The 25,769-nt window shown below is 43.2% G+C and overlaps 1 protein-coding gene across 8 annotated transcripts in view; it reads left to right on the plus strand.

Moving 5' to 3' along the window:
• Positions 1-25,769, plus strand: part of XDH (xanthine dehydrogenase) — a 125,130-nt gene that overhangs the window by 46,419 nt on the left and 52,942 nt on the right. For 6 of the 8 annotated variants that reach the window (XM_085015594.1, XM_085015599.1, XM_085015597.1 and 3 more), the window contains exons 3-4: positions 21,761-21,818; positions 25,110-25,206. In XM_085015594.1, coding sequence (XP_084871720.1) covers positions 25,169-25,206 — 38 coding nt within the window. In that variant the 5' untranslated portion in view covers positions 21,761-21,818; positions 25,110-25,168. 8 annotated transcript variants of the gene reach the window in all.

Here is a 25,769-nt window from a genome sequence, read left to right on the forward strand (position 1 = left end):
TGCCAGGTCACTAAGGACTATTAACTAGTGTGATCTGGCTACTCATCTGCTTATAGAAGACAGCCAAGAACGACAGGTGGGAAATTTGACTAAGAAGCCATGAACTGGGCCCTGAAGTAACCTCGGTCGCCATTTGACCTTCATCATCCTTGTGACCCACTCCTGTTAATCTTTACTTTGGATGTTCTGTCTTCTCACCTGCTTCTCTCCTGAGTCTATCAGTACCTCTGCTCAGGCCACAAGTGTCACCATGGTGGGGGAGGTTACAACCTTTCTCATCCAGAGTCGTGTTCCTTCCACGTTCTAGGAAGCTACCAAGCCACCAAGGGGCACTGCTTTCCAGAAGCTTCCTGGTTCTTCTGGAGAAAAAGGGCCAAGTCCAAGTGTTGGGTAGACCCTGCAAGAATGCTCCTGCCTTTGTCCTTCTCTGCACATTTCGGGCCTGGGATTCTGGAGCAGTGGTGGCTGTAGTCACAAGTTGTGTTTCATCTGCTTCTCTCGGCAGAGTCAGGCTGACCTGGGACCTTTTCCTTGGTCCCCAAGGAGCCAGTTGTCAGATGGGTGACAGCCAAGATTGCACTGACTTCCCACCATCTATTTCTTCTCTCTCCTGAGAACTTTTTTATTCTCCATTGCCTTTGGAATTACGGAATTCCTTAAGACTCTTGTAGTCTGACACCTGGTTTCTACCCACAGGTGATCTCTATCCAAAGTGCTTTATGAGGACTGGAAGAGAAAAGACAGGTATAAACTATCTCTGTGTTTTATTTTTTGCCAGCAGCATTGCTGAGGAGTCCCACACCTGCTTTGCCATACCGCACAGCAGCCTCCCTGCAGTTTCATCCGCTGTGCTCCTCACTCTGATTCTCTCAAGGCCAAAGTTTCTCCTGGCTAATACCATGAGACCATTGTCAATGAGGCAGTTTCTCCCCTGCCTCTGGCCTCTGTAATGAGTGGCGTTGAGCTAGGAAAGCCTTTTTGCTGTGCTCTATTCCATTAGAAGATTCTAGAACCAAAGGGACTTGGGTTCAAATCCTGGTTCCACCTTACCAGCCCCAGGAATTACTTAATCACTCTAAGTCCAGACAGCTTTTTCACATAGAAAACAATAAATGGTATCTATCTTACAGGGATGCTGTAGAAAGTAGATGAGATCCACACAGACAACTAACTTAGGACCTGGGACATATTAGTGGCTTCATAAGCCTTTGTCCTCTTCAGAATACCTCCCACTGTGAAAGCGATTTAACCTTGACCAGCAGACCAGCCTCAGGACTTTGAGGCCTTCTATTCTGTATAGTTATAGCAAGAACTATATGCTGTCCTAAAAGGGCTTAAGGTAACTTGCTAGATCAGTGAGGAGATGGAGATAGCTTAATTTCTTCACTGGTCACAAAATCCTTAACATAAATCTATCAGTTTAAGAAATCTCCTTAAATCACTCCATGAGAATTATTCAGCGTGCTGTAATGTAGATGCAGCATTGTAGTTTATGAGATTAAAATTCATGCTTCAGAAAAAAATGGCAAATATTATGTCACGAAACTTTGAGATTACCCACAGATAGCTAAAATCTCATTTTTTAGGGTCTTTTCTCAGGGCTGCACCCATGACATAAAGGGAGTTCCCAGCCTAGGGGTTGAATCAAAGCTGCAGCTGCTGGCCTATGTCATGGCCACAGCAATGTGGGATCTGAGCAGTGTCTGCAACCTACACCACAGCCCATCGCTGAATTCTTAACCCACTGAGTGAGACCAGGGATCAAACCTGTGTCCTCATGGATACTAGTTGGGTTTGTCACCGATGAGCCACAATGGGAACTCCTAAAATCTCAAATATTAATCCATCAATGCTAAGGATCAAATGGCCTTCTGGAGAGAAGAGTAGACTTCTTGCAAAAATGAAACTAAGGGTGGAAGGGAAGGTCCTGTTGTGGAAGACGGTGTGGCGAAGACCACCAGGAGGGACTTGTGCAAAAGGGAAGACTCTGTGCAGAAGCTTCCTCCAGTTTCCTTTTCCTTTCCTGGAGATTTGGGAAAACTGAACTTAGTCTAGACAGCAGATCTGAGGTGGCCATCTTGCTCTCTGTCCCTGATTGCTTTGGGGACTATGCTACCTTTTTGGGCTGTGTGCCTCAGAATGTAAACAGTAGTTTAGCATTTTTTTTTTTTTTTTTTTAGCAGGAGAGAAGATGTTCCTTCCTTTTTAAGAGAAAAACAAAGCAAATGATATCATTCGCAACACTGTGTTCCCTGTGGTTCAAGGACAAATTTAGAATAGGAATAGCAGGTGAGCTTCCTATATACTCTTTTTTGTCTGTGTGTCTTTTTAGAGCTGCACCCATGGCATAGGGAGGCTCCCAGGCTAGGGGTCGAATTGGAGCTATAGCTGCCGTCCTGCACCAAAGCCACAGCCACAGCAACACAGGATCTGAGTTGCATCCGCAACCTATACCACAGCTCACGGCAATCCCAGATCCTTAACCCACCGAGCAAGGCCAGGGATCGAACTTGCGTCCTCATGGATACTAGTCAGATTCATTTCTGCTGAGCCACGATGGAAACTCCAATCTTTCTCTCCACTCTTGCACCCTGAATTGCCTTCCCAGAGGCCACTGTAATGAAATGAGGGAGGCAGCCCTGGCAGGTCTGAAGGAAGCTCAGGTTTTCAGGTGATAACGATTTCAAAATATCAATGTATAAGCTTGAAATTTGCATCTTTGTCATGGGGAGTGGCAGTGTTTAGGAGGGAAGGTGATGTCGTAGGTTCAGTTTCTGCAGTGTGGCCCAGAAATCACGGATCACCTGTTACAGGGTGGGTGTTCTTTCAGCCTCTTTGTAGCTCTAGTTAATCAGTGCCCATCATAGCGCCTGAGACACAGCAGAGTCCTATTAAAGTTGATAAATGATTGGATGTGTGAATAGTGCCTGTTGTGGAAGTTGCTCTCAAGTTCATCCTTCAAACAGAGTGTGAGGATGGAGACGCTAAAGGCCGAGAATATGGAGATGAGACCAAAGTTGCCTTTTGCTCAGGAGCCCACAGTCTTTGGCAGTCATCATTTACACGTGCAGCTTTGCAAGCGGGTCAGGCCAGACATCCATGCTCCCCTGCCTTTCACTAGAGCCGGGTTCTGTCATTGCTGTCCTTCATTCATTCAGTAGTCAATAAATATTTTTCTTTCTTTCTTTAAATAAATTGCTCCATTTATATGAGAGACAGACTTGAGCTTATTTGTATGGAATTTGATTACTCTTGGGATTAATGCAAGACTACATAGAAGAAATTTAAAAATATTTCTTGCGTGAATATTGGTTTACCATGCCCAGGCAATGTTTTCTACTGACAAAGACAGATTAGCATCTCTGTCCTTGAGGAACTTATTGTATTAGTGAATGTAATCCTAGATGTTATAATAGGCAAATGTAGAAATTTCAGTGGATAAACACAATACAAGTTGATTTCTTGCTCCTAAAAATTCAAATAAACAATAGGGTGGGGGAGAGGAAGGCTCAGATCATTGTATTTATTTAAAGACTTTGGCTGACTTGAGGCTCCGTTGTATTCAGTGTGAGGCTTTCAAGATTACCCGGATGTTGACATTTGTGATCAGACAGTGGGAGAGAAAAATGGCAGCCTGGACCTTGTGAACACAATTTTCACCCAAGTTACATTAATCAGACCTCAGTGATATAGCTGTATCCACATATAAGAAGGTGGGGAATTTTGCTCCAGGCTGGCAGCAGATCTCTTTTAGGTAAGGAGGACGTGAATATTTGCTAGGCAGGTAGACATTTCTGCCACACGTACCTTCTGTTAAGTGCAGGGAGACAGACCATACACATGGGAGTACATTAGATATATAGTATTTCAGGTAATTATAAGAAAAATGAGTCAGAGGAGAGGAACAAGGCTTGCAAAGAGTTGTGAACAGTTTTCCCAGTGGTACTCATTCAGCTGTGTTGTCTATAGAGCATATGTGAGTTGATCCTCTGTGTGAGCAAAGTGGCAAAGACTCTCCTTCCTGAATTGTGCTAGAGCAGCTCAGATTAGAAAGACCTTACTTAGTGTTCACACAAGCCCACATTGTCGTCACCGCAATGATAGTGAAATTAGAAAGTCTGTTGAAAGACATTATCAGAAAATAGAATACATTTAAAAAGTAGGTTCAGGAGTTCCCATTGTGGCTCAGTGGTTAACGAATCCCACAACCATGAGGTTGTGGGTTCGATCCCTAGCCTTGCTCAGTGGGTTAGGGATCCAGGTTTGCCGTGAGCTATGGTGTAGTTCGCAGATGTGGCTCGGATCCCGCATTGCTGTGGCTCTGGTGTAGGCCAGTGGCTACAGCTCTGATTCGACCCCTAGCCTGGGAATCTCCATATTGCTTCTGGGCCTTTTCTATTCTTCGAGCTTTTTGTCTGCAGTATTGACCCAGGATGAAGTTCAGATGCTTTTAGTTTTGAGTATCCACTTTTGGATAATCCCACCTTGTTGATTCTAAAAGGTTCACTTCCCAGATGTATATAGAAAAGCAAGGGTTGATTTTCTCAATAGTAATAGAGTAACGTGGCCTTTTTGCTGAGGAATACCTGCTGGCCACCTCATATCAGTGATAGAAGATTAGTTGGAAAGAAGCTGGTGAGGCACATTAAAGAGTGCTATGAATATATGGAGCAATGGGAGAAAGTTCCATACTTGGTAAAAGGTAGAGGTGTAGACGTTTCTGAAACCTCAACTCGTTCCTTGCACTGTGGGCTCAATTCAATGGGCATTTATTGACCCTTTTATATACCCAGGCCCCAACAGTAGAGCGGTAAACGGGTCTTCTCCTGATCTCAGGGACTCATCATCCAGGCACAGGAGAAAGAAAATTCACCAACCAGAAGGCTGGATTTTAGCTGGACTTGGAGTGGCCAGGAGTGCTGTTAGCAGTCTTGGGTTTTATGCTTCCTAGTTTGTGAAGAATCATCAAAGAGATGATTTCACTGCTGGGTAGTGAGTGACAGATGTAGAAACCGGTACTTGCTTACCATGGGACAGTTGACAGCTCAACCTGTCGGACCCCCATTTTCCTTATCTGGAAAGGGAAGGAAATATTAACTTCCCTGTGCATCTTGCAGAGCTTACGTAAGGATCAAAAGAAATCCTATTATGCACAAGAAATGCTGTTCAGGTGTCAAGAACTAGTATTAGGATTGTTTGATAATCTAGACGTCTGAGAAAACAAGGGAGGACTTGAGTGCCAGGCAGTGATACTCTGAGATAGAGCAAAAATCTTTCATCTGGAATGGGTATATCTAGGAGAGAAATCAGTCTTGGTTAAAAAAACCCCAACAACTTAATAATCTGAATATGGAATATTTTTGAAAGAAAAATGGCTTTCCCCCCCTTTTTAAGTAAAGTTTGTTGTAAGTGAAGAAAATGAACAAAGGATGCCTGTGTGCATCTGGATTCAAGGAGAGGGAGCGTGCAGACCAGAGGCACTGCTGCAGAGGCAGGTAAGGGCTGGCAGTGAGACTTCTGCAGGGAGCTGGCGACCTGCCAGGGCACAAGCTGCCAGAGAATCAACTCAAGAGCAGTAAAGGTGCTCCAGCTGTCTACCACCCAGGCCAAGGTTTCGGAGAAGCGTCCGCAGCTTTCCTGAATCACTCTTCCTCTTGCAGGAGGCAGTTGGCTCCAAGGGAGCTCATTCTTCCAGAGATGACTTGGCTCTTGGCAGCACTTTCTCTCTTCTTATCGCTTATGATTTCCTGGAAGTGTTGTTCCAAGAGGAGGAGGCTTGTGTCCAGGAGCTCTCAGGGTTTTATCTGGCTTTTGGGACCTCACACGCCAATGTGGTACATATTTATAAACTAAGTCAGTCCTTAGGAAAATGGAGGAAATTAATGTAAGTTATAATTAGTCTATTTCAGGACCACGAAATCCCATCATTCAGCCCAATATTTAAGAATTCATCCCAACATTGAAAGTCTATATGGAAAGTCTTCAGCTTGGGGAAAAAATGCTTGCTTTAGACTGCTTCCTCCTAGTTTATAGCATCTTGAAAAACGGCAGAGAAAGACATACTCACAAATACTTTTAATTAGAAGTAATCATACTAAGTCAAGGTTTTGTTAAATCTCAGTGTTATAGAAATAAACTGGTTATTATAATTTTAACAGAGGTAAAATTTGAGTGACAATATAAGCCGTTACTGAAAATGTATTTCACTTTCATTTTCGCTGTTCCATAGTAACAGTAGAATTTCATCTCCATTTAAGAGAAGGAGGCTAAGGATTGGCTGAGTGGGAAGTAAATCAGTCCCTACAGTTGAAACTATGTATCCACCAGTTTTAATCTGCAGATTCAACCAGGAGCCTGGAAATTCAATCCATGATTGGTTGAATCCACATATGCCAGACCATGAATAGGTATTTGAAGGGCCAACAACTTACTGTACTTTAGCCATTTTATGAAGGAGACTTGAGCATCTGCAGCTTTTGGTATCCACAGAGATCCTGGAACCAATCCCCCATGGATACTGTGGGACAACTGAATATATTATTATTTACTATAGGCAACACATCTAATCTCTGCCTCATTTAGTTATGGAGTTTATGGAAAGTTGATAAACTTTTGTTTTCTCTGTTAGAAAATTTGTCAACAGGAAAATTAACTTGGAATGAGGATACTTTCAAAAGTAATAAAATAGAGATAAATGGGTTTTAGATTCCTTAAGAATAATTGTTTTAATTATATGCCTACTTTAAAATAGTTTCTCTAGATTTTTGGTGGCTTGAAACACTAAAATTTTGCTAAATTAAGTTTAGTGATGGTAATTCATTTAATGTCTAGAATTTTTTTTTTGGCCACACCCATGGCATGTGGAAGTTTCCAGGCCAGGGGTCAAACCCGCACTACAGCAGTGACCCAAGCCACAACAGTGATCACGCCAAATCCCTAGCCCTCTAGGCTGCTGGGGAATTCCAAGATCATTTTAAAATAATACCTAAACATTAACTATTAGGCAAGTGTATGTTTACCTACTTTTGTCTTTTGTTAGAGAAAAACTAAAGATGTTTGGTTTATTGTACACATACCACACTGAGGAAAAAAATTATGCTGTAAAAACAGTTACGTTTCTAGAGGCTATGGCATATATGCCTAAGTTTGCCAGTCAGGAAATACTGGTATAACAGACAATTCACAATTGTTGCGTCTTGATTTTTGCTAGAGATTAAGGTTCTTAAAGTTAAAATTTGTAATATATATTTAATTAAACCTACTAGAAACAATAAGGGAAACATTTCAGTATTCAAGGAAAGTAGGATATGTGATTCCAGTAAAAGAAGGTATGAGGATTAGAAATGTATTTTGTTAGGGTAAAAAGAAAGTGATTTTGTCCTGAATCTGGTTATTTTTAAATAAGAAAGAAACTAAGAGACATTTTGGGCATAGGAAATTGTGCAAGGTTTGTGGAAAAGGCACCCTGAGAAAAAATGTTGCCAGGATGGTTAATTTACATGTTACCTTTAAAGATTTAAAGCTAAGCTGCTGCAAAACTAGAATCTGGTTCTGTCTCTGTTAGGAGGACAAAGTTTTCTTGGAATATTGATCTGTTTTGATAATGGATTGTGAAAGTTTCTTTACATTTTAAGCAATCTGTTGTCCTTCTGTATTTGCTTTTGAAATATTTCATCTCTGGTTAAGTGAATTTATAACATTTTTTTCTCAGTGACTTATTTGACTAAATGTTTTAAAATTTTTTTTGATATTTTTGAAAAAAACCCTTCCATATTCAAATTCTAAATGAAGCCTTTTGGTTTAGAACTAACCTTGAGATATTTTTCTCTCCTTATAAAACAAGAGATATTAGACTAAGTAGGCATGTTGTCATGGGAAGCATTGTCAAAAAGCATCAATCAGCCTTCTTTATGTAGTGTCCATATAAATATGCCTTATAAGTTTTCCAGAAATTATGTGAAATTCCAGGAAGTCTTAGGTGTCCTGACATAAAATATTATCTGTCATCAAAATTGAGGATCATGATAAAGGGACTGAACCCAAGTATCAGGGAAATGCCCTAGCTGACTTTCATGCAAAGAGAACAATAACGGAATCTGTAAAGATGATGGCATGTGTGGATAAAAGTCCATTCTACTTCTGCAAAAAGTTAACCCCTCATTGTCAGTCTTTGCCATCCTGATGTCTTTGTAACATGGCAACAGTCTACTCCTAAATCAGAGAAAATAAGACGAGCTGTCAATTAAATAGTCGGGCTTTGGGAAGCCTAAGATGACCACTTGGCTCTTCCTGGATCCCTGGCAAACTCCATTTTTTATTTGATGGGTTAAAACCTTTCCTTACTGCAAGGCTGATGCCCTTACAGTGATAATGAAACTGTTAGAAAATGTTTTCAACTCGGGGTATATCTTGCACAGTCTCAAGTGACCAGTGTACCCACTTCCCTTAAGCCTTAACAGAACTCTAACAAACTTCTTGAAATTGTCACTGACACTGTCATCCTCAATCATCAGGCAAGGTTGATAAAAAGGAAAAACTGGACTCAAACAGAAGAAGAATTAGTTACATGAAGAGCCTTCTCTCCTGCCCATTTGTATCCCTCACAAGTGTCCTATCTTAATAAATCTATTTCTTGCCTAAAACAAAAAAAGAATTAGTTACATGAGATTGAATGAACTGATAAATATAATGATAATTTTAGTGATTTTTTAAAATCTGAAATATTCTTGACTTTTTCACCTTTATCTTCCAGATATAAGAACCCTTTCCTCTAAGCTCAATATGACTTACATCAATTTGGTAAATTATACCTTTGTGACCAAAATTAAAACTCTTATCTTTCCTCCCTACCTGATCCCATCAGAATTTGGAAACTCTTCATGAGTAGTTTTATTTTCATGGCAATATAAGCTGTTTGCATGAGTTCAGTAAGAATTTGTTCTCCTTATAACAAAACACAAATTGGAAATTTTGGCTATATCACCACAGCTTTGACTAAAATGTTGTTTATTTGGGAATATACATAAAACAAAGCATAGCTAGATAACTTTAAAGAACTAAAGTAGATTTTATGGAACCATAAATCCCCTTGAGAAAAACAACCTGGTATCTTGCTTTTAGGGTTCCCAGCAACTTTGCCAGATGAATAAAGAAGGCCACTTCCTGGTACTTGCAGGAACCTCAAGATATTTTGGATCTTGAGGAGAGAGAAATCCTTTCAAACCTGTAGGTATTGCAGGCACAATCTGATGGCATGTCCTTGGCATGACTTTCCTGGTCTTGAAAAGCCTTTTGAAGGCTCAATTTAAGATTCCTTATGAAAAATTCTAACAAAGTCAAATTTAAAAGAGCCTATATGATCACTTACACTTGTTTTAATATTAGGCCAAGTTTATTGAGACCAGACTTATTTTGCAAACAAATTATTCTTAATTTGAGTGTATTTTATAGAGATGAGGTGATTTTAGAGAGGAAAATGATAGGTCATTAATGTACCTTCATGGATGTTAAGTTCTCATGTTGTTAATGTTCTTTGAGATTTGGTATGTGTTGCCTGAGACTGACTTCCTAGATGGCTCCTTGTTTCTGAGTCACTCTATTATCAGCTGAATTATTATGAGACTGATGTGCGACCTAGTGCACCAACGAGGCACATTACCTGAATTATTCAAAAGGACATTCTAAGCCTGGTTACGAAGCTTACATCAGGAATCTCTTTCTGGATGAAGATCAGATGCTCTATGACTGTGACCAGGAGATGTCACACATTTCAAAAGAAATCAAACAAAAGATTCTTGGCAGCCGCCTTGGAAAGGACCTTATCAAGTATTATTTGTGAGTCCATGTGCTGTTGAATTAAAGGGCATAGACCTATGGATTCACATCTCTCATTTAAAAGTCCACCTGGGTGGACTTTGACACCTGCTTCTGACACCTGGCTTTCACTGAGCAAGGCAAGCACCGAAGGCCAGGGTGCGAAGGCAGCCATGGTAGACAGGTGACAAGTATCCGGATCAGGCCTCTAAGACGCATCCTACCAGTTCTGTTGAACTGTTTACCAAATGTTTGTCGCCCTATCAAATTGAAAATTGATGTTTTATTTCTAGCTATACTTTTGCTCCATGTTTAGGATGGAAGAACATTCTCTAGTAAAGTTGTCGTAGAGTATAGCTCCTGGGGGCAGTGTAACAGAATGTTGAATCTGTCATCAAATACAGGACTGATATAGGCCCTTCATACCTGTCACAGACTTTTCAGATGTCCTTAATGTTATCACTCATCAAGACTGACCTCTCTCTGGTCTAACATTTCAGGTTCAAATTCTTCAATATATGAATGTGTCCATTCCTTGTCTAATATCATCCTCATTCCTTAGAGACTAGATGCAATGTACCCTAGGACCACTTCACTCCTTGCCTTACATAATTAACCAATGTCTTAAGGAGAAAAACATGAATAAATTGTGCCAGATACTCTCAAATGTCAAATACTACACAGACAGCTTTTGGAAAACTTGCAAGAAAAATGATCTGTGGCTTAATACTATGTTAGGAAAACCTCCAGTTAATGAGGTTATCAGTGAGATCACTTGTGCTCCTCCAGGTTTTATCTTTGTATTAGAATTGACCCACCTTCCCAAGGATGGGCACACAAATGTCTTATATAGCTGGCAAATAGAATAATTATTCTTATTGGGACATTATGTTACTCCATTGTCTATATATAAGGCAATATATAAACCTCCTTCCTCTCTTCACTACAGACTCAAGAGGTCCATGTTAGTGGGATACCAAGATACCTGGTGGCAGAGTCTTTTGGGAATCTTGATTCCTAGTGCAGGAGTAGATGCAAACAGAGAGATGGTCATTAAGTCTGTCATTCACCATTGGTCAAAGTGCTGAGGGTACTGCAGAAGATTTGCAGCACAACAAACGTCCCTAAACTCCTTAGCCCAGGAGTATTAGATAACAGGGTTGCCTTAGATTTCCTGTTGGCTAAACAAGAAGATGTTTGTGCTGTTACTCACATTACTTATTGCACTTAAATCAACACCTGTGGAGAAGTAGATATACACTTAGAAAAAAAAATCCCCCAATGCAAAAAGGCTAAAAGATGTATGGTAAACTGCCCTTTAAATAATCTGTCTAGTTTGCTCGCTTGAGTAATAGGCAGTGTTCCCCACTTTGCTTTCAGATGATTGTTTGTTGTCATTGTATGTATTATCATTCTTTTTCTGGCTATCAAGGTACATGTGACATGTATATATGCTTGCTCTAAGTTGACTTTTAGCAAAATACATGGAAAATGTTTGGGTAACAATTTGATATAATGGATAATATGTATAACCTATCAAATGTTTACTCGTCAGCATATACTTCTGTGTTTACTTTGTTGGATTAACTAATTACCACTCCCCCAACAAGGATAACTAGGCAACTGTTGTCCTCTAAAAAACTAAAAAGAGAGGCAGTCCTAGCACGAGACACGTACTGGGCAGGCAGTGACCACACTGGCATCAAGGGACAAATATTTTGATGGTTGGTGCTTTCTTTCTTTTTTTTTTTTTGCTATTTCTTGGGCCGCTCCCGTGGCATATGGAGGTTCCCAGGCTAGGGGTCTAATCGGAGCTGTACCTGCCAAGCCTACGCCAGAAACACAGCAACGCAGGATCCGAGCCACGTCTGCAACCTACACCACAGCTCACGGCAACCGCCGGATCGTTAACCCACTGAGCAAGGGCAGGGACCGAACCCACAACCTCATGGTTCCTAGTTGGATTCGTTAACCACTGCACCACTACGGGAACTCCTCTTTTGAAAGATTTTATTTGCAATCAAAAGAGGAAAATGATGGATAAAAATTTCACATATTGAGATATGGGGAAGTCACTTCGGCTTACATATGATTTAACTTAAACTTTATGTGGACTAGAACAGACTGTTTTGTGGCATATTATACATATATTGTACATACGCTTTAATGGATAAATCAAAGTCTGCATTGACCAGAAGTAAGACTTTCTTATCATTTTTATTTTTATTATTATTTTCTTTCTTTATAGGCCACAAGTGTGGCGTATGGAGGTTCCCAGGCCAGGGGTTGAATTGGAGCTGCAGCTGCCAGCCTACACCACAGCCACAGCAACACCAGATCTGAGCCTCATCTGCAACCTACACCACAGCTCGCAGCAATGCCAGATCCTTAACCCACTGAGCAAGGCCAGGGAACAAACCCACGTCTTTGTGGATGCTAGTCAGGTTCACTTCTGCTGAGCCACAACAGGAGCTCCAAGGATGTATGTTTTAAAAATAAATATTAATTCTACACTTGTGCTACTACTCTTTTGATGGTAAGTCTCCTTTCCCAGGTGCCAGGGCTTTACTGACTCTCTGTGTAGGTGCTGATCTTTTTTTTTTGAAATGATGAAGAAATGTATTCCTCTCATGTTAGATGTATTTTTTTCTGACAAGCTATAAAACTGTGCTGAAAACCATGCTTCTCCGGAAGAGTTTTTCAGAGCTATCAGACTGTTTTCTGGATTATAGTTCTCAGTTTGACTCAAACAAAACTCTCCAGTATTATTATTATAAATGATTATTGATGACTTTTGTCACCAAAGCATATCCCCAGACATTGCTAAAAGGCTTCTAGGATGGGCTTCCACCTGTCCAGTTAAGAATGACTGTTTCATGCTGACCAGTCATGCTAGTTTGCCCAGGACTGAGGGATTTACAGGAATTTAGTGCTAAAACCAAGCTATCCGGGGACAAACTGGGATGATTAGTCTCCCTACAACTAGGGTTTCATCTCCTGCTTAGATAAAGGCTGTTGTGGTGAGGGGTGTTGTGTTGAAAACATGGTGGTTGTCCTGGCAATCTTCAGTTTCTCCAAGTTATTTTGGTACCAAGTACACCTGCCCAGTACTGCTCTCTTCCTCCCTCATAGCCCTACTCCAGAGAGGCTAGCTGAGTAGAAGACGACCAGAGGGGTGTGTGGGTGTGTGGGTGTTGGGAGGGGCAGTTGGGTGCTGGACTTGATAGCCCATTGGTGCCGTCTGAGTGGGTGATATACGTGTGTGTTTATACCAGGAGTTAATGGGAACTGGATTGGGGAAGGTTTTCAGCTCTGTATTAATTTGGCCTATGGTTATGGGAGGTGCACATTTTACTTGTTACAGTATTTTGAAATATTTTTTGAGTTAGGCTGACAATTCAATCAAGGGCATTTCCCTGACAGAAATGAAAGGAAAACGTCACAGATGTTTTATTATCAGGATTATTTTTTTTTGTGCTGTTGAGAATGCATTTGTAATAATAATACAAGTTTGGTTGTTTGCAAATTTACAAAGCATTTCCAAAATACAGCCCTTTTGCTCTTGGTGTCATTCATTTGCCCATTTGCAGGATGAAAATCAGTGAGTTCTGAAAGTGGTAAGTGACCTGCTGAGGTCAGAGGCCAGATTTTATATCTGATCTGTATCTTGTAACTCCATATTTCTCCAGGCTGCGGGGAAAAGAGTCCTGCATGGAAGTGCTGAGTGTGGGTCGCAGTAAACCTAAATGGTAAAATGACAAGTGTGGACGCGGAGGGTGTGAATCACCTCTATTGCTGAGACTGTGACTGTGACCATGCCCCTCCCCCCTGGGTCTTCAGCAAGTGGGGGGATGAAGCAGTTCTGTGAGGCTTGTGACTGAGACCCACGGTCCCCTGGCATCAAGGCATCCCCCTGCTGATATTGGCCCGTGGTTTCCTCTGTGCTCTTTGATGTAAGTGTCGGGGGCGTGATGTGCTGTGTATGATTGTTTGCATTTTCCTTGATTATGTAAACTGGTGGCTTTGCCAGGAACTCTCTGTGCCCCGAAGCTCTAAGCTGGGTCCCTGCCATTGGCTGACTTCATTCCATTTTATTGGGAGGCGTATTTTTCAAGTGGCAGAGCAGTGATAACTGGCAGTGACTCTTGGGCGTGAGGCACCTGCAGTTCAGGGGACCCCCCCCAACTCATGACAATGACAGCAGATGAGTTGGTTTTCTTTGTGAATGGCAAAAAGGTAAGCAGCAGCTGAGCATTCCTCTGGTTTCCCTGCTCCCTGGGAGGGATGTGTATCCTTTGGAAAAGGCTCCTTCTTGTTCTCTCTCTCTGTGTTCTCCCTTACTTGTTCGCCTTTTTCTCTCTTCCTTTGGAGCTGTGCTACATCTGGGATAATCTTGGGGAAGCGGACCTTCTTAGTGCTAGAACGCAGTCAAGATATTCATGGGGCAAAGGAGTGATGGGGAGGGAAGCAAGAAGAAACATGTCAAGGTGTCTCTGAGCTCCACTTGTGCCACCCTGCCCCTTTTGCAGTAGTAGAGACACTGGCATGAAGCTGAGAAAGGTGGGCAGGGTTCTAGGTAAGACTGGAGGTCACCCACTGCACCTCTCTTTCTGTGTTTAGGCAAATGTATCTTAAGGCTTTTGTTGCTTTCTTTACTGAGAAAAGGAGCAGGAATGTGTTTTTTTGCTAATGTGAAAGTATGAGATGTACTCAGCATTGATTCTTTAAAAATTTTTTTTATTAAAGTATAGTTGATATACATTGTTGTTTCAATTTCTGCTATATAGCAAAGTAACCCAGTCATATATGTGTTATATATATATATACGTGTGTGTGTATGAGTATATATATATATATATATATATATATATATATATATATTCTTTTTTTCATATTATCTCCCATTATGTTCTATCACGAGAGACTGGATATATTTCCCTGTGCTGTACAGTAGAATCTTATTGCTTATCCATTCTAAATGTAATAGTTTGCATCTACTAACCCAAATTCCTGTCCATCACATAGCTTTTTTTTTTTTTTTACATATATATGTATTTTCTTTTTCTCACTTTATGCTCTACCATGTTCCATTACAAGTGACTGGATGTAGTTCCCTGTGCTATACATTAGGATCTCATGGCTTATCCACTCCAAATGCAATAGTTTGTATCTATTAACCCCAGATTCCCAGTCCATCCCATTCCCTCCCTCTCCTCCTCGCCCTCCCCCTTGGCAACCACAAATCTGTTCTCCAAGTCCATGAGTTTCTTTTCTGCAGAAACGTTCATTTGTGCCATATATTAGATTCCAGATTTAAGTGATTTCCTATGGCATTTGTCTTTATCTTTCTGACTTACTTCACTTAGTAGGAGAGTCTCTAGTTCCATCCATGTTGCTGCAGATGGGATTATGTCATTCTTTTTTATGGCTGAGTAGTATTCCATTGTGTATATATACCACTTCTTCTTAATCCATTCATCTGTTGATGGACATTTAGGTTGTTTCCATGTCTTGGCTCTTGTGAATAGCGCTCAATGAATATGTGGGTGCATGTGTCTTTTTCAAGGAAAGTTTTGTCCAGATATATGCCCAAGAGTGGGATTGCTGGGTCATATGGTAGTTCTACATTTAGTTTTATGAGTTACCTCCATACTGTTTTCCATAGTGGTTGTATCAGCTTGCATTCCCATCAACAGCGCAGGAGGGTTCCCTTTTCTCCACACCCCTTCCAGCATTTGTTATTTGTGGACTTATTAATGGCCATTCTGACTGGTGTTAAGTGTTATCTCATGGTGTTTTGATTTGCACTTCTCTAATAATCAGGGATGTTGAGCATTTCTTCATGTGCTTATTGGCCATCTGCGTATCTTCTTTGGAGAAATGTCCATTCAGGTCTTTTGCCCATTTTTCAATTGGGTTGTTGGTTTTTTTGCTGTTGAGTTGTATAAGTTGTTTATATATTTTAGACATCAAGCCCTTATCAGTTGCATCATTTGAAACAATTTTCTCCCATTCCGTAGGTTGGTCTTTTTGGTTTTTTGTTTTATGGTTTTCTTTGCTGTGCTTTGATTCTGATGTTTCATCAGCAGAAATGGAACAGCTATCTTGTGTGAGGATGTATACTGACATCTTGTGGCAAGCTACAATTTTTGTCTCATAAAGGGCATGTTTTTGCCACCCCACATTTAGTTGTGCATATAAATATTACAAATCTCTTTGATAAAAATTGTCCACTTGGATTAACTTCACTGGTACACAGGGACCTAGGGAAGGTGGGGATGGGGTGGGGCAGAGGAAGTCTTATGACCTGGGTACCAGTCCTGGTGGCACTGGAAGGGAGAGAATCTTTGCAAATGTTAAGGCCAGTGCAGGGAGGGTGGGTGCAAGTACATGACACCATCACCCTCGCCCTCTTGCCCTCCCTACACCACTGCTGAGGTGCTTGCGTCTGCTTTAGCTCCCCACTTGGGAATGAAAGGGACAGGAAAAGGGTAGCTGCAGTGGCACTTTGTGAACAGCTATGTGGACAATGTGACTGATGATTGTACCCACTCATCAAAGAGCAGGTTTATTGGTTTTGCAATATTGGCACTTATGAGTTGAGAAACTGGGTGGCTTTGGAAACAAGAACTAAAATGTGCTTCATAGGACGTCTGGTGCTTCATAGGATGTCTGGTGCATTGTCAGTGTGTGTTTGGCTGGCTAGCAGGGGAATTCCATGAGCCATTGCAACATGGATGCTTCCAGGACTGCTGGATTCAGTTTGAGTGGCATCACTGGTGACACTAGGGGAGGGGGCCAGCCATGCTCTTCCTGGTGCAGGGTTATCTCTCTGTGCCAACTTCCTCTCAGGATTGGCCTCTGGCAGCAAGCCAAGAGGTAGGGCAGAACTTCCGCACTGGTGATTCTAAGACTTTTGCAGCCCAGAATTCCAACAGAAAAAAAGAATTCCAACAGCTTTGTTACATACAGTAATCACACTGTAGAAATTTAAGAAATAGTTGTTGAATTGGCTTTCCAGACGTATTTCATACATTAGAGGCAGCTTTCTGCGGCCTTGGCTAAGCAGCTGGATTCACTGACTGCCAAGGCAAAGGCTTAGGGGTTTGGTTATTTATTAAGCCATCAACTTGTGAGGGACAGTACAAGCTTCTGCTCTTAAGGGTGGTTTGCTGGGATGCACCAAAAAAAAAAAAAAAAAAAAAAAAAAAGAATATCTCAAGGTACATCTGGCTCGGTGAAAATTGTTTCCTCATGTATTTTATTTTCACCTTAGGAGAGCAATTTAAAATTTTTAGATGGTATCATCACATCAAACCCTACTCTCTCTCTCGAAGTTTCTACTCCTGCTAGTTTGTGTGTGTGTGTGTGTGTGTGTGTTTTGTCTTTTGAAGGCCACATCCGTGGCATATGGAGTTTCCCAGGCTAGGGGTCTAATTGGAGCTACAGCTGCTGGCCTATGCCAGAGCCACAGCAACACCAGAACCGAGCCACATCTGCGACCTACACCACAGCTCACAGCAACACTGGATCCTTAACCCACTGAGCGAGGCCAGGGATCGAACCCACAGGTTCCTAGTCGAATTCGTTTCCATTGTGCCATGACGGGAACTCCCCCTGCCAGTTTCTGTGCTGAGTATCTGTGCTTTTGATTTTAGAAAATCTTGAGAGTCTGCCTCTTGAGAATCTGCTGCAAAAAGGTGAAAGCTGGGCTACAAAAACTAGACCAAGCAAGGGAATTCCCAGTCCAGTAAAGGCAGCTGTCAGTTTGTTCCCAATTCGATTCCTACAATGTTCTAGATCTTTTGTTGCCAGATATTGTGCAAGGCATTTTCAAGGAAGCTGCTGGAGCTTGGTGCCTCACTCTTAAATATGAGTTTCCCACTCTCCTTGTTCCAGACACTTGTCCAGGACTCTGTCTTCACTCACTGTGGTCCCTGAGAGGGTGTAGGATGCAAATGACCAAATACCTCAAGGGCCTTCTGCAGTGGTGATGGCCTTGGTGACTGTAGTTTCGACATCATCTGGTCTAGACTCAGAGTCAAGGAGAAAGAGCTGCCTGGGGTTTTGGTTTCATTGAGGTGACCGTCCTTTGGGAGGGCAGGATTCTTGTTTTTCCGAGCAGTCTCTCTCTAGTTAGTGGAGGTGGGGACACCTGGATGAGTCTGGGAAGATTGGGCATGTAGGGGCAGCTGAAAGGGTCCAGGAATGACTCCCACAAGAAGCAGCAGTCAGAGAGCCAACACCTCCCACCCCCCACCCGTGTCCTCAACATTTATAAGGTCCTCCTGAGTCTGAGTCTGCTGGTCATATATGTCCTGGAGGAACAAAGTCTCCAAGACCAGGCACTTACCGTTTGGGAGCTGCTGAGCTAGTTGGGGAAGTGGACTGTGATTAGGTAAAGTACCATATTCCAAAAGGTATTTCGCAGGAAAATCTCCCCATGAGATGCTCTTAGATATTCTTAGACCACTCTGTAGAGTGTTGGCACATAGTAAGTGTCCAATTAATGTGGACAGAATGAATGGATTAATATTAAAATTCTGAGGAATCCTCTACCAAAGAAATTCATTTTTCGAACTTTGTATTTTAAAATTATTTTAAATTTACAAGGAAGCTGTAAAAATACAAAGAAATCTTTTTTTTTTTTTTTTTTTTTTTTTTGTCTTTCTGTCTTTTCCAGGGAAGCACCCATGGCATATGGAGGTTCCCAGGCTAGGGTCCAATCAGAGCTGTAGCTGCCGGCCTACACCACAGCCACAGCCATGCGGGATCCAAGCCACATCTGCATCTTACACCACAGGTCATGGCAACACTGGATCTTCAAGCTGCTGAGCGATGCCAGGAATCGAACCCGCAACCTCATGGTTCCTAGTCATATCCGTTAACCACCGAGCCACGCTGGGAACTCCTTTTTTTTTTTTTTTTTCAAAGAAATCTCACTCACGTTCAATACCTGTGACTATTTTGCCACATTTGCTTTAACATCTTCTCTTTATGTATACATGCATATGCTAGATACATGTGTATGGATCTGTACCTATACAGAGATATATTAGCATAGAAATAATTTTATATATTTTATACAAGTCATTCATTGGAATAAATACGTAAAGTATATAACTTTATTTCTGAACCACTGAGGGTAAATTTCAGCTATCAGGCTTCTTTTATCCCCTAATCTAAGAATAGTATATTCTTACAGAACCCATAATCTATTTATAAAAATCAGGAAACCTGGTATTAATATGTCACTCTTATCTAACCTACAGACTTTATGCCACAGTGGTTTAATTTTCCCAATAATGTCATTTATGACTTTCTCCCTCCCATCCCAGGACCCAGGATCATGCCTTGTAGTTAGTTGCTATCTCTCTTTAATCTCCTTTAATCTGGAACAACTCCTTAGCTTTTCTTTATCTTTTGTGACATTGATGTTTATGAAGAGAACAACCATAATATTTTAGAATGTCCCTCATTTTGCATTTGGGTCATGCTTCCTTATAATCAGATGCAGAGTCTGCATTTTGGGCAGGATGCCAGAGAGGTGACATATCTTTCTCGAAGATTATATCGGGAAGCATGTTACCACTTTTCCCCATTATTTGTGATATAAACTTTGATCCCTCAGTTAAGGTGACGTCTGTCAATTTTCTCCACTGTAAAATTACTCTTTTCCCCTTTGCTATTAATGGATAATCTGTGAGAAGACCCTTTGGGGTGATGTAAACACCTTGATTCTCAATAAGAATCCATTGATGATTGCAGCATCCATTGATGATTCTTGACTTGAATGATTATAAAATGGCCAACTATATTTATTAGTGTTCCCTGTCAGTGAGAACTTTCCTTTCTCTCCTGATTTTTTTTAAAAATTAATGGTCAGTTTGGACTTAGGAGTTTTAATCTGTTTATAGAATTTGGGTTATAATCTGTTACAGCTGTTATTTGTTTTGATGCTTGAGTTTTACTAGAACAGTCTGCTCAACCCAGCAGTACCTCAGCTCACTTTCCCACAGTGTTTTTCCTTTGGGACACCCATTTCCTGTGGTCCCCTGGTTCTGTGGAGTTTTCTGGAGCAAATACTGTAGCCATGCCATGCCATGAGAGTGGCATGGTCATTCTTGGCAGGAATTCAAGGAAGGTTGGACCACTTGTGGCCGGGGTAATATGGAAAGCCTACTAGAGAAGTATTTGGGGTCTTCCAATAAGTTAAGGAGCCGGTGGAAGTGGAATGGAGTGGCCAAAGGCATAGAAGTCAGAAGGTATAAGCTGTATTTTCATTGCAGTACAAAGACCAGCTTGGCAGGGAAGTAGGAGGGAAAGAGGCTGAAAAGGATTGGGGACACATTGAAAAGGGCCTTGAAAGATAGCCTAAGGGACGTGGATGCTACCTTGAATATGGGGGGGGGGGATGTCAGTGAAGGCACTGAGTAGGAAACTGCTGGGATAAAGGGAGAGCAGCGGGACAGGAGGAAGGAAGATCTTGAGGGGAGGGTGATAAGCTGAGAAAGGTAATAGGATCTTTACTTTGTGCATTTATACTTTCTTCTCTAAGAGAAAAGAAATGACTCCTTGTGTGAAACTTGTAACCAAGACTTTGAACAAGCCAGACATGTGGGGTGTAATCATAAAAGAGCATTAAATCGACCTTCCACTTTTCTGTAAACTTTATTTAAGCAGTAAGTTCTGGCAGTTTCATAACCTTTTGGATTAGTCAACAAAAAAATCCTATTGGCAATTATCAGTTGCCAAACACAGCCTCAGTTGTGTTTGGGCCTCTTAAGCAAGCTCTGCTTAATAAGTGCCAGTGTAAGTTGGTTGCCCACCGCTGGGAGCCTTCATTGCAAGTCTCATGACATGGGGGATACGTTTTTCTCGGAGCCTCCAGTTTTGGGAGGGCCACTGGACACAGACACTGATGGAGGCCCCATCACCTCCCGTAATCAGTCTTTCAGGAATCATTTAATCCCTCCCAAGTGAGCTGTCTCTCTCATGTGTGACCTGCGCCAGGCCCATGGCCAACACGTTCCCATCCTTTGCTTTTCCAAACTCCAGGAGTGTGCACCAGCCCTTACACTACAATTCTTCCTCAGCCTGACAGGTCAGCCTCTCTCTAGCTTTTAGGTAAGCCAGGCCACCACATGCACTGCCGCATTGTTGGCTTTACACAGAGGGCTGCAGAAGGCCCTGGTGAAGTTTGAGGTGTGAGGTGTGAGGCAGGTGCCTTAGCGGGACTCATAGGATAGGTGTCTCTAAAGAGAGTCTTACCACATGTTCTCTCCCGTTAATCGTCTCTCACCCAAACCCTTTTAGCTTTGATGATGCATGAGGGGAAGGGAAGCAGGTTTGCATAGATTTCCTTTGATGATTTCCATCAGGAACTGGCACTCAGCAGACAACCTTTCTGTTTTACTGACCATTCTGTTCGTGGACCTTTGGTTTGAGATTTTGCCTCCATTTCTACCCATTTCTGTGTTTGGATTGTTGACTGTGGTGCCTACAGTACAGTACTTCAACAGGCCAACAGATGGGCCATCCACTGCCTGAGAGCGTATGCTCCAGGTGGAAAGCCAGAAGTCTGCACGCTGCCGCTCTCGGCTGTCCCTGTGATGCTGGGAAGTCATGTGATCCAGCAGCTGGAAGTGAGATGCCGTGTTTGGTTTGAAGGGGACTTTGCCTTGGTCAGCCCAGCATGGCAGGTGCAACACCTCAGTGCTCTGTGGTGGGTCCCAAGCTGAGCACTGATGCAGAATTTTAGACTTGCTGAGTGTCAGTACCTCAGTTTGGCTTGCAGCTCTTGGGTCCATCTTATTGGAATTGTCAAGAAAAATAGCTTACTTTTCACGATATGTGTGGCACATCTTCATTAACTCTACAAGTTCTTGGGTGAGGCAATGGCTAAGTATACCTATGAGATAGCTTTCTTTTGTTTTTGTCTTTATAGGTGGTGGAGAAAAATGCAGATCCAGAAACAACCCTTTTGGCCTACCTGAGAAGAAAGTGTATCCTGACTTCAGCGCGGGGCTGAGGGAGGGGGGATGGGGGGACTCATTCTTTGTGCCTCATGCCATTTGCTAATGACTGGTCTGGAGGCTGTGAAGTGCAGAGGAAAGAGCACTGAATGGGGCTCTGGGCACCTGCTTTTTACTTGTAACCCTGTCACTTGGCAGCCGTGTGATGCTGGGAAGTCATTTGAGCTCTGCGGGTCTGAAATTCTCAGCTATCAAGGAGGAATATTATTCTTGGGAGTTCCCTGGTGGCCTAGCAGTTAAGGACTCGGTGTTGTCACGGCTGTGGCTCAGGTGACTGCTGTGGCTTGGGTTTGATCCCTGCCCAGGAACTTCTTCATGCTGTGAGTGTGGCCAAAAAACCCACGACCACCAAGAAGAGTATTTTTTTTTTTTTTTTTGTATTTTTGCCATTTCTTGGGCCGCTCCCACAGCATATGGAGGTTCCCAGGCTAGGGGTTGAATCGGAGCTGTAGCCACCGGCCTATGCCAGAGCCACAGCAACGCAAGATCCGAGCCGCATCTGCAACCTACACCAGAGCTCACGGCAACGCTGGATCCTTAACCCACTGAGCAAAGGCAGGGATCGAACCCGCAACCTCATGGTTCCTAGTCGGATTCGTTAACCATTGTGCCACGACAGGAACTCCAGAATATTGTTCTTGATGTTCTTCAAGTTTCTTGCATTTAAGACTTTGGTAACACCAAGGTTTAGCCTAGGCCTGTAAAACACACAGCTCCAAAAGGCCCTCATTAGCTGGCAAGCTTGGTGGTCATTCCCCTCCCCCTGCCAGGGGGACCAAGGCCCTTTGTTAATGGACCCTGCTCCTCCTGGCAGGCGGACCTTTATTAATGCAAGAATGGGCTTCTCAGGGAGTGTTTCTAGCTCTGCAAAGGTGGAGGGAAAGCAGGGGAAGGGCTATTTGTTGGGAAAGGGATGCCTGAGGTGGGAGCTCTGTAGCAGCACCACCCACTGTGGGAATGGCTGGCACTGGGAAGCACGGGGCGGGGACTCCTGAAGGAGGCTGGGGGTGCTGTTCTGCTCCCGGCCTGGGGAGGGCTCCTGTTAAGATCCTCCATCCCCTTTGTTCTTTCATCATAGGCAAGTGTTCTGAGACCCTGGAACAAACACAACAGCAAAGATAAACTAGGAGCTAACACTGAATGGGCACTGACCATGTACTGGTGGAGTTCAAGGTGATTTGTGAAGGTTATCTCACTGCTCCCTTCGACAGAGGAGGAAACAAGGCTGGGAATGTTAAGGGACCCAGCTCTCCCTTGTGTATTCTGGGCAAATGCTGGCAGACCTGGACTGAAGCCCAGAGCCATGGTCTAAACTTTCCCCACACACTGGAAACTCTCTAGGGACTGTTGTGGAACGATGCTCATCCTGACCTCTGTCAACAAACTGCTGTGGCTCCCAGAGGTGGGGATGTCTGGTGGCTCCTGCCAGTGCTGTAGTTTGGAATGACAGGGGATCATTTCAACACCCAGAGAAGTGCGCCAGGAACCCATGGACTTCCCATTGTTCTTTCACCCCCGCCAGATAGTGGTTGGCTCTGGTGTACTTTGTCCTGGATTTTTGACCTGGAGAGGGCAGTACAAGGACCTGGTGGATTTTTTTTTTTTTTTTTTTTTTTTTTTTGGTAAAAGCAGAACTATGAGGTGGGATCAGGAGACTGCGTGGAACTCTGTTTCCAGCCCATCTCCCTGGGCAGTCTGGGAAGAGAGGCTCCTTCTTAGAGATTTTTGATATCAGGTTTAGTTTTCTAATAAAAGTTTTAGAGGTCCAACAACCGCAGAAGTTCCTGACCATAGCAGTTGGCTGGTTTAAAGGTCAAATCTCAAATGAAATCCAGACTCAAAAGTTGGCATGTAAATCTGATGTCCACATGGCTTGTTGCTGCTTGTGCTGAGAGTTCATTTGTGGGAGTTCTGGGCAAGAGAGAAGACCCAAACCTTGATTTCTGCCCTGGCTTCCAGAAAGATCCCCAGGCTAGCAGAGACCTCTAGACTCTGCTGGACTGCTTCTGTTCGTCCTCATGTGCCCTTGGAGTGATCTGAACTGCTGATCTCATGCCCAGACTAGTGGAAAAAAAATAACTTACAATCTAGAATGCCTTCCTCAGCTGTGTGTTAAAAGAAGCAGCAGCATGGTGACGGAAGAGGCCCCAAAGCTGGAGTCAGATGACTGTGTTTGGGCCCCAACACTCAAGGTTACCTTGCAGGGCTCATGTTACATCTTGGGTCTCAGTTTCTTTCTTTCTTCCTTCCTTTCTTTATTCTTTTCTTCCTTCCTCCTTCTCTTCCTCCCTCTCTCTCTCCTTTCCTCCCTCCCTCCCTCCCCCCCTTCCTTTTCCTTCTTCTTTCTTTCTTTCTGTGGAGAAATACTAGTTCCTGCCCCACCTGCTAACCACATTATTGCGGAGATCAAATAGATCCATGGGTATAATGCTTTCCAAGTAGAAGAGGCTTTGGTGTTGTTAGTTACTCATTTGATGTTGGAAATGAGGGGAAGTGACCAGGAGATAATAGCCTCAGCTCCTTCCGTCTTCAGCAGGAGGCTGGATGGCTTAAAGGCCTTGGGCCTGAGGGAGAAACACCAGCAGAGCCTGGGAAGGAGGGCTCTGTGATTGCTGTCCTCCAGAAAATGCAAAGCATCGGAGTTTCTTTTCCCAGGTTTATGTAAGAGATGGCTCAAATATTGATTCTTGACATCAAAAATATCTTCTTTTTAATATCCATTTATGCATCCTATGGGCTGGATATCCAAAAGCCTCTAGTCTAGCCCTGATTTTGGTACCTGGATCTCATCAGCCCAAAAAGTTTTGGGGGGACAAGGCAGACTCAGCAAGTCCCAGAACAGATCAGCATCTTGTTCTGCAGTGAGTGGCTTCATTGCCTGTGAGGGCCACCCCGCAAGCCCAGTTCCCCTGCCCAGCATGACCACAGGGTTAGAGGGCCTGTCAGACTACACTTAGAAGAGCTGATTCCCAGATCTCCAGGACTAGAGAGCAGTGGAACCCCAGTGCTGGGGATGAGACTGGGGTGCTGGTGCCTTTCCTGTGCTGGATGGTGGAGCTGGTCCCCTGCCCTGCCTCCTTGGGGTGCAGGGGGGGCCTCTCAATGGAAGGCCGCGTGAGCCTTCTGCCTTCCCAGGTGAGGGCCTGAGTCTGTGTAAGGAGGGATGGCTCTACACTCCCAGCTCAGCCCGGGTACCTGCCAGCAGTCCAGCAAAGACTGTTTTTTTTCTGAGTTCATGTCCCTTAACCCTTGACCATCCAGTGGGGCTGCGAGGGACCAAGCTGGGCTGTGGAGAAGGGGGCTGCGGAGCATGCACGGTGATGTTTTCCAAGTATGATCGTCTCCAGGACAAGATCGTGTATCCTTTGCCTGCTGGCTGGTCACCCTTGTGGGAACTTTATGCAGAGCAAGTGCATGTGTTCGTGTGTGTGTGCCTCTGTGTGTATGCGCGTGTGCGCACACACATGTGGCTTTGATCGTGGTCAGGGACATTATGGCATGATATCTTAGTATCTTACTGGCTTATGAATATGGACAAGATTCTGAGCTGCTGATAAAATGGCCTTTCTAAAATTCAGACTCATTTCACATCCCATGAAATCCTTCAAGAGGCCTCCATTGCCCCCAAATTAAAGTCCAGTCTTTTAGCTCAACATGTGAGGCCCTTCACTTGGCCCCACTTTTCCTCTCCAGTTTTCTTTTTCTTTATGGGCCCAGCACTCCGTTCATGTAGAAACAGTTGTGAACAGCCAGGGCTTCAGGCCCACTCTTTTCTTGGTCTTTACATAAGCTGTTTCCCATCTTGAATGTCCTTTCATCCAGGGCTTCTCTACCTGGCTAGCTCTTCCTAGCTCTTTAGGACTGGAAAAAAGTCACCTCCTTCAGGAAGCCCTTCTTGCCTTCCTGGGATTGGGTTAGGCG

The sequence above is a fragment of the Sus scrofa genome, chromosome 3 (assembly GCF_054392235.1).
Source record: "Sus scrofa isolate SSC_HxYL_T2T_F1_AM1 chromosome 3, Sscrofa_HxYL_maternal_Yorkshire_Landrace_v2.0, whole genome shotgun sequence".
Taxonomy (NCBI): Eukaryota; Metazoa; Chordata; class Mammalia; order Artiodactyla; family Suidae; genus Sus; species Sus scrofa.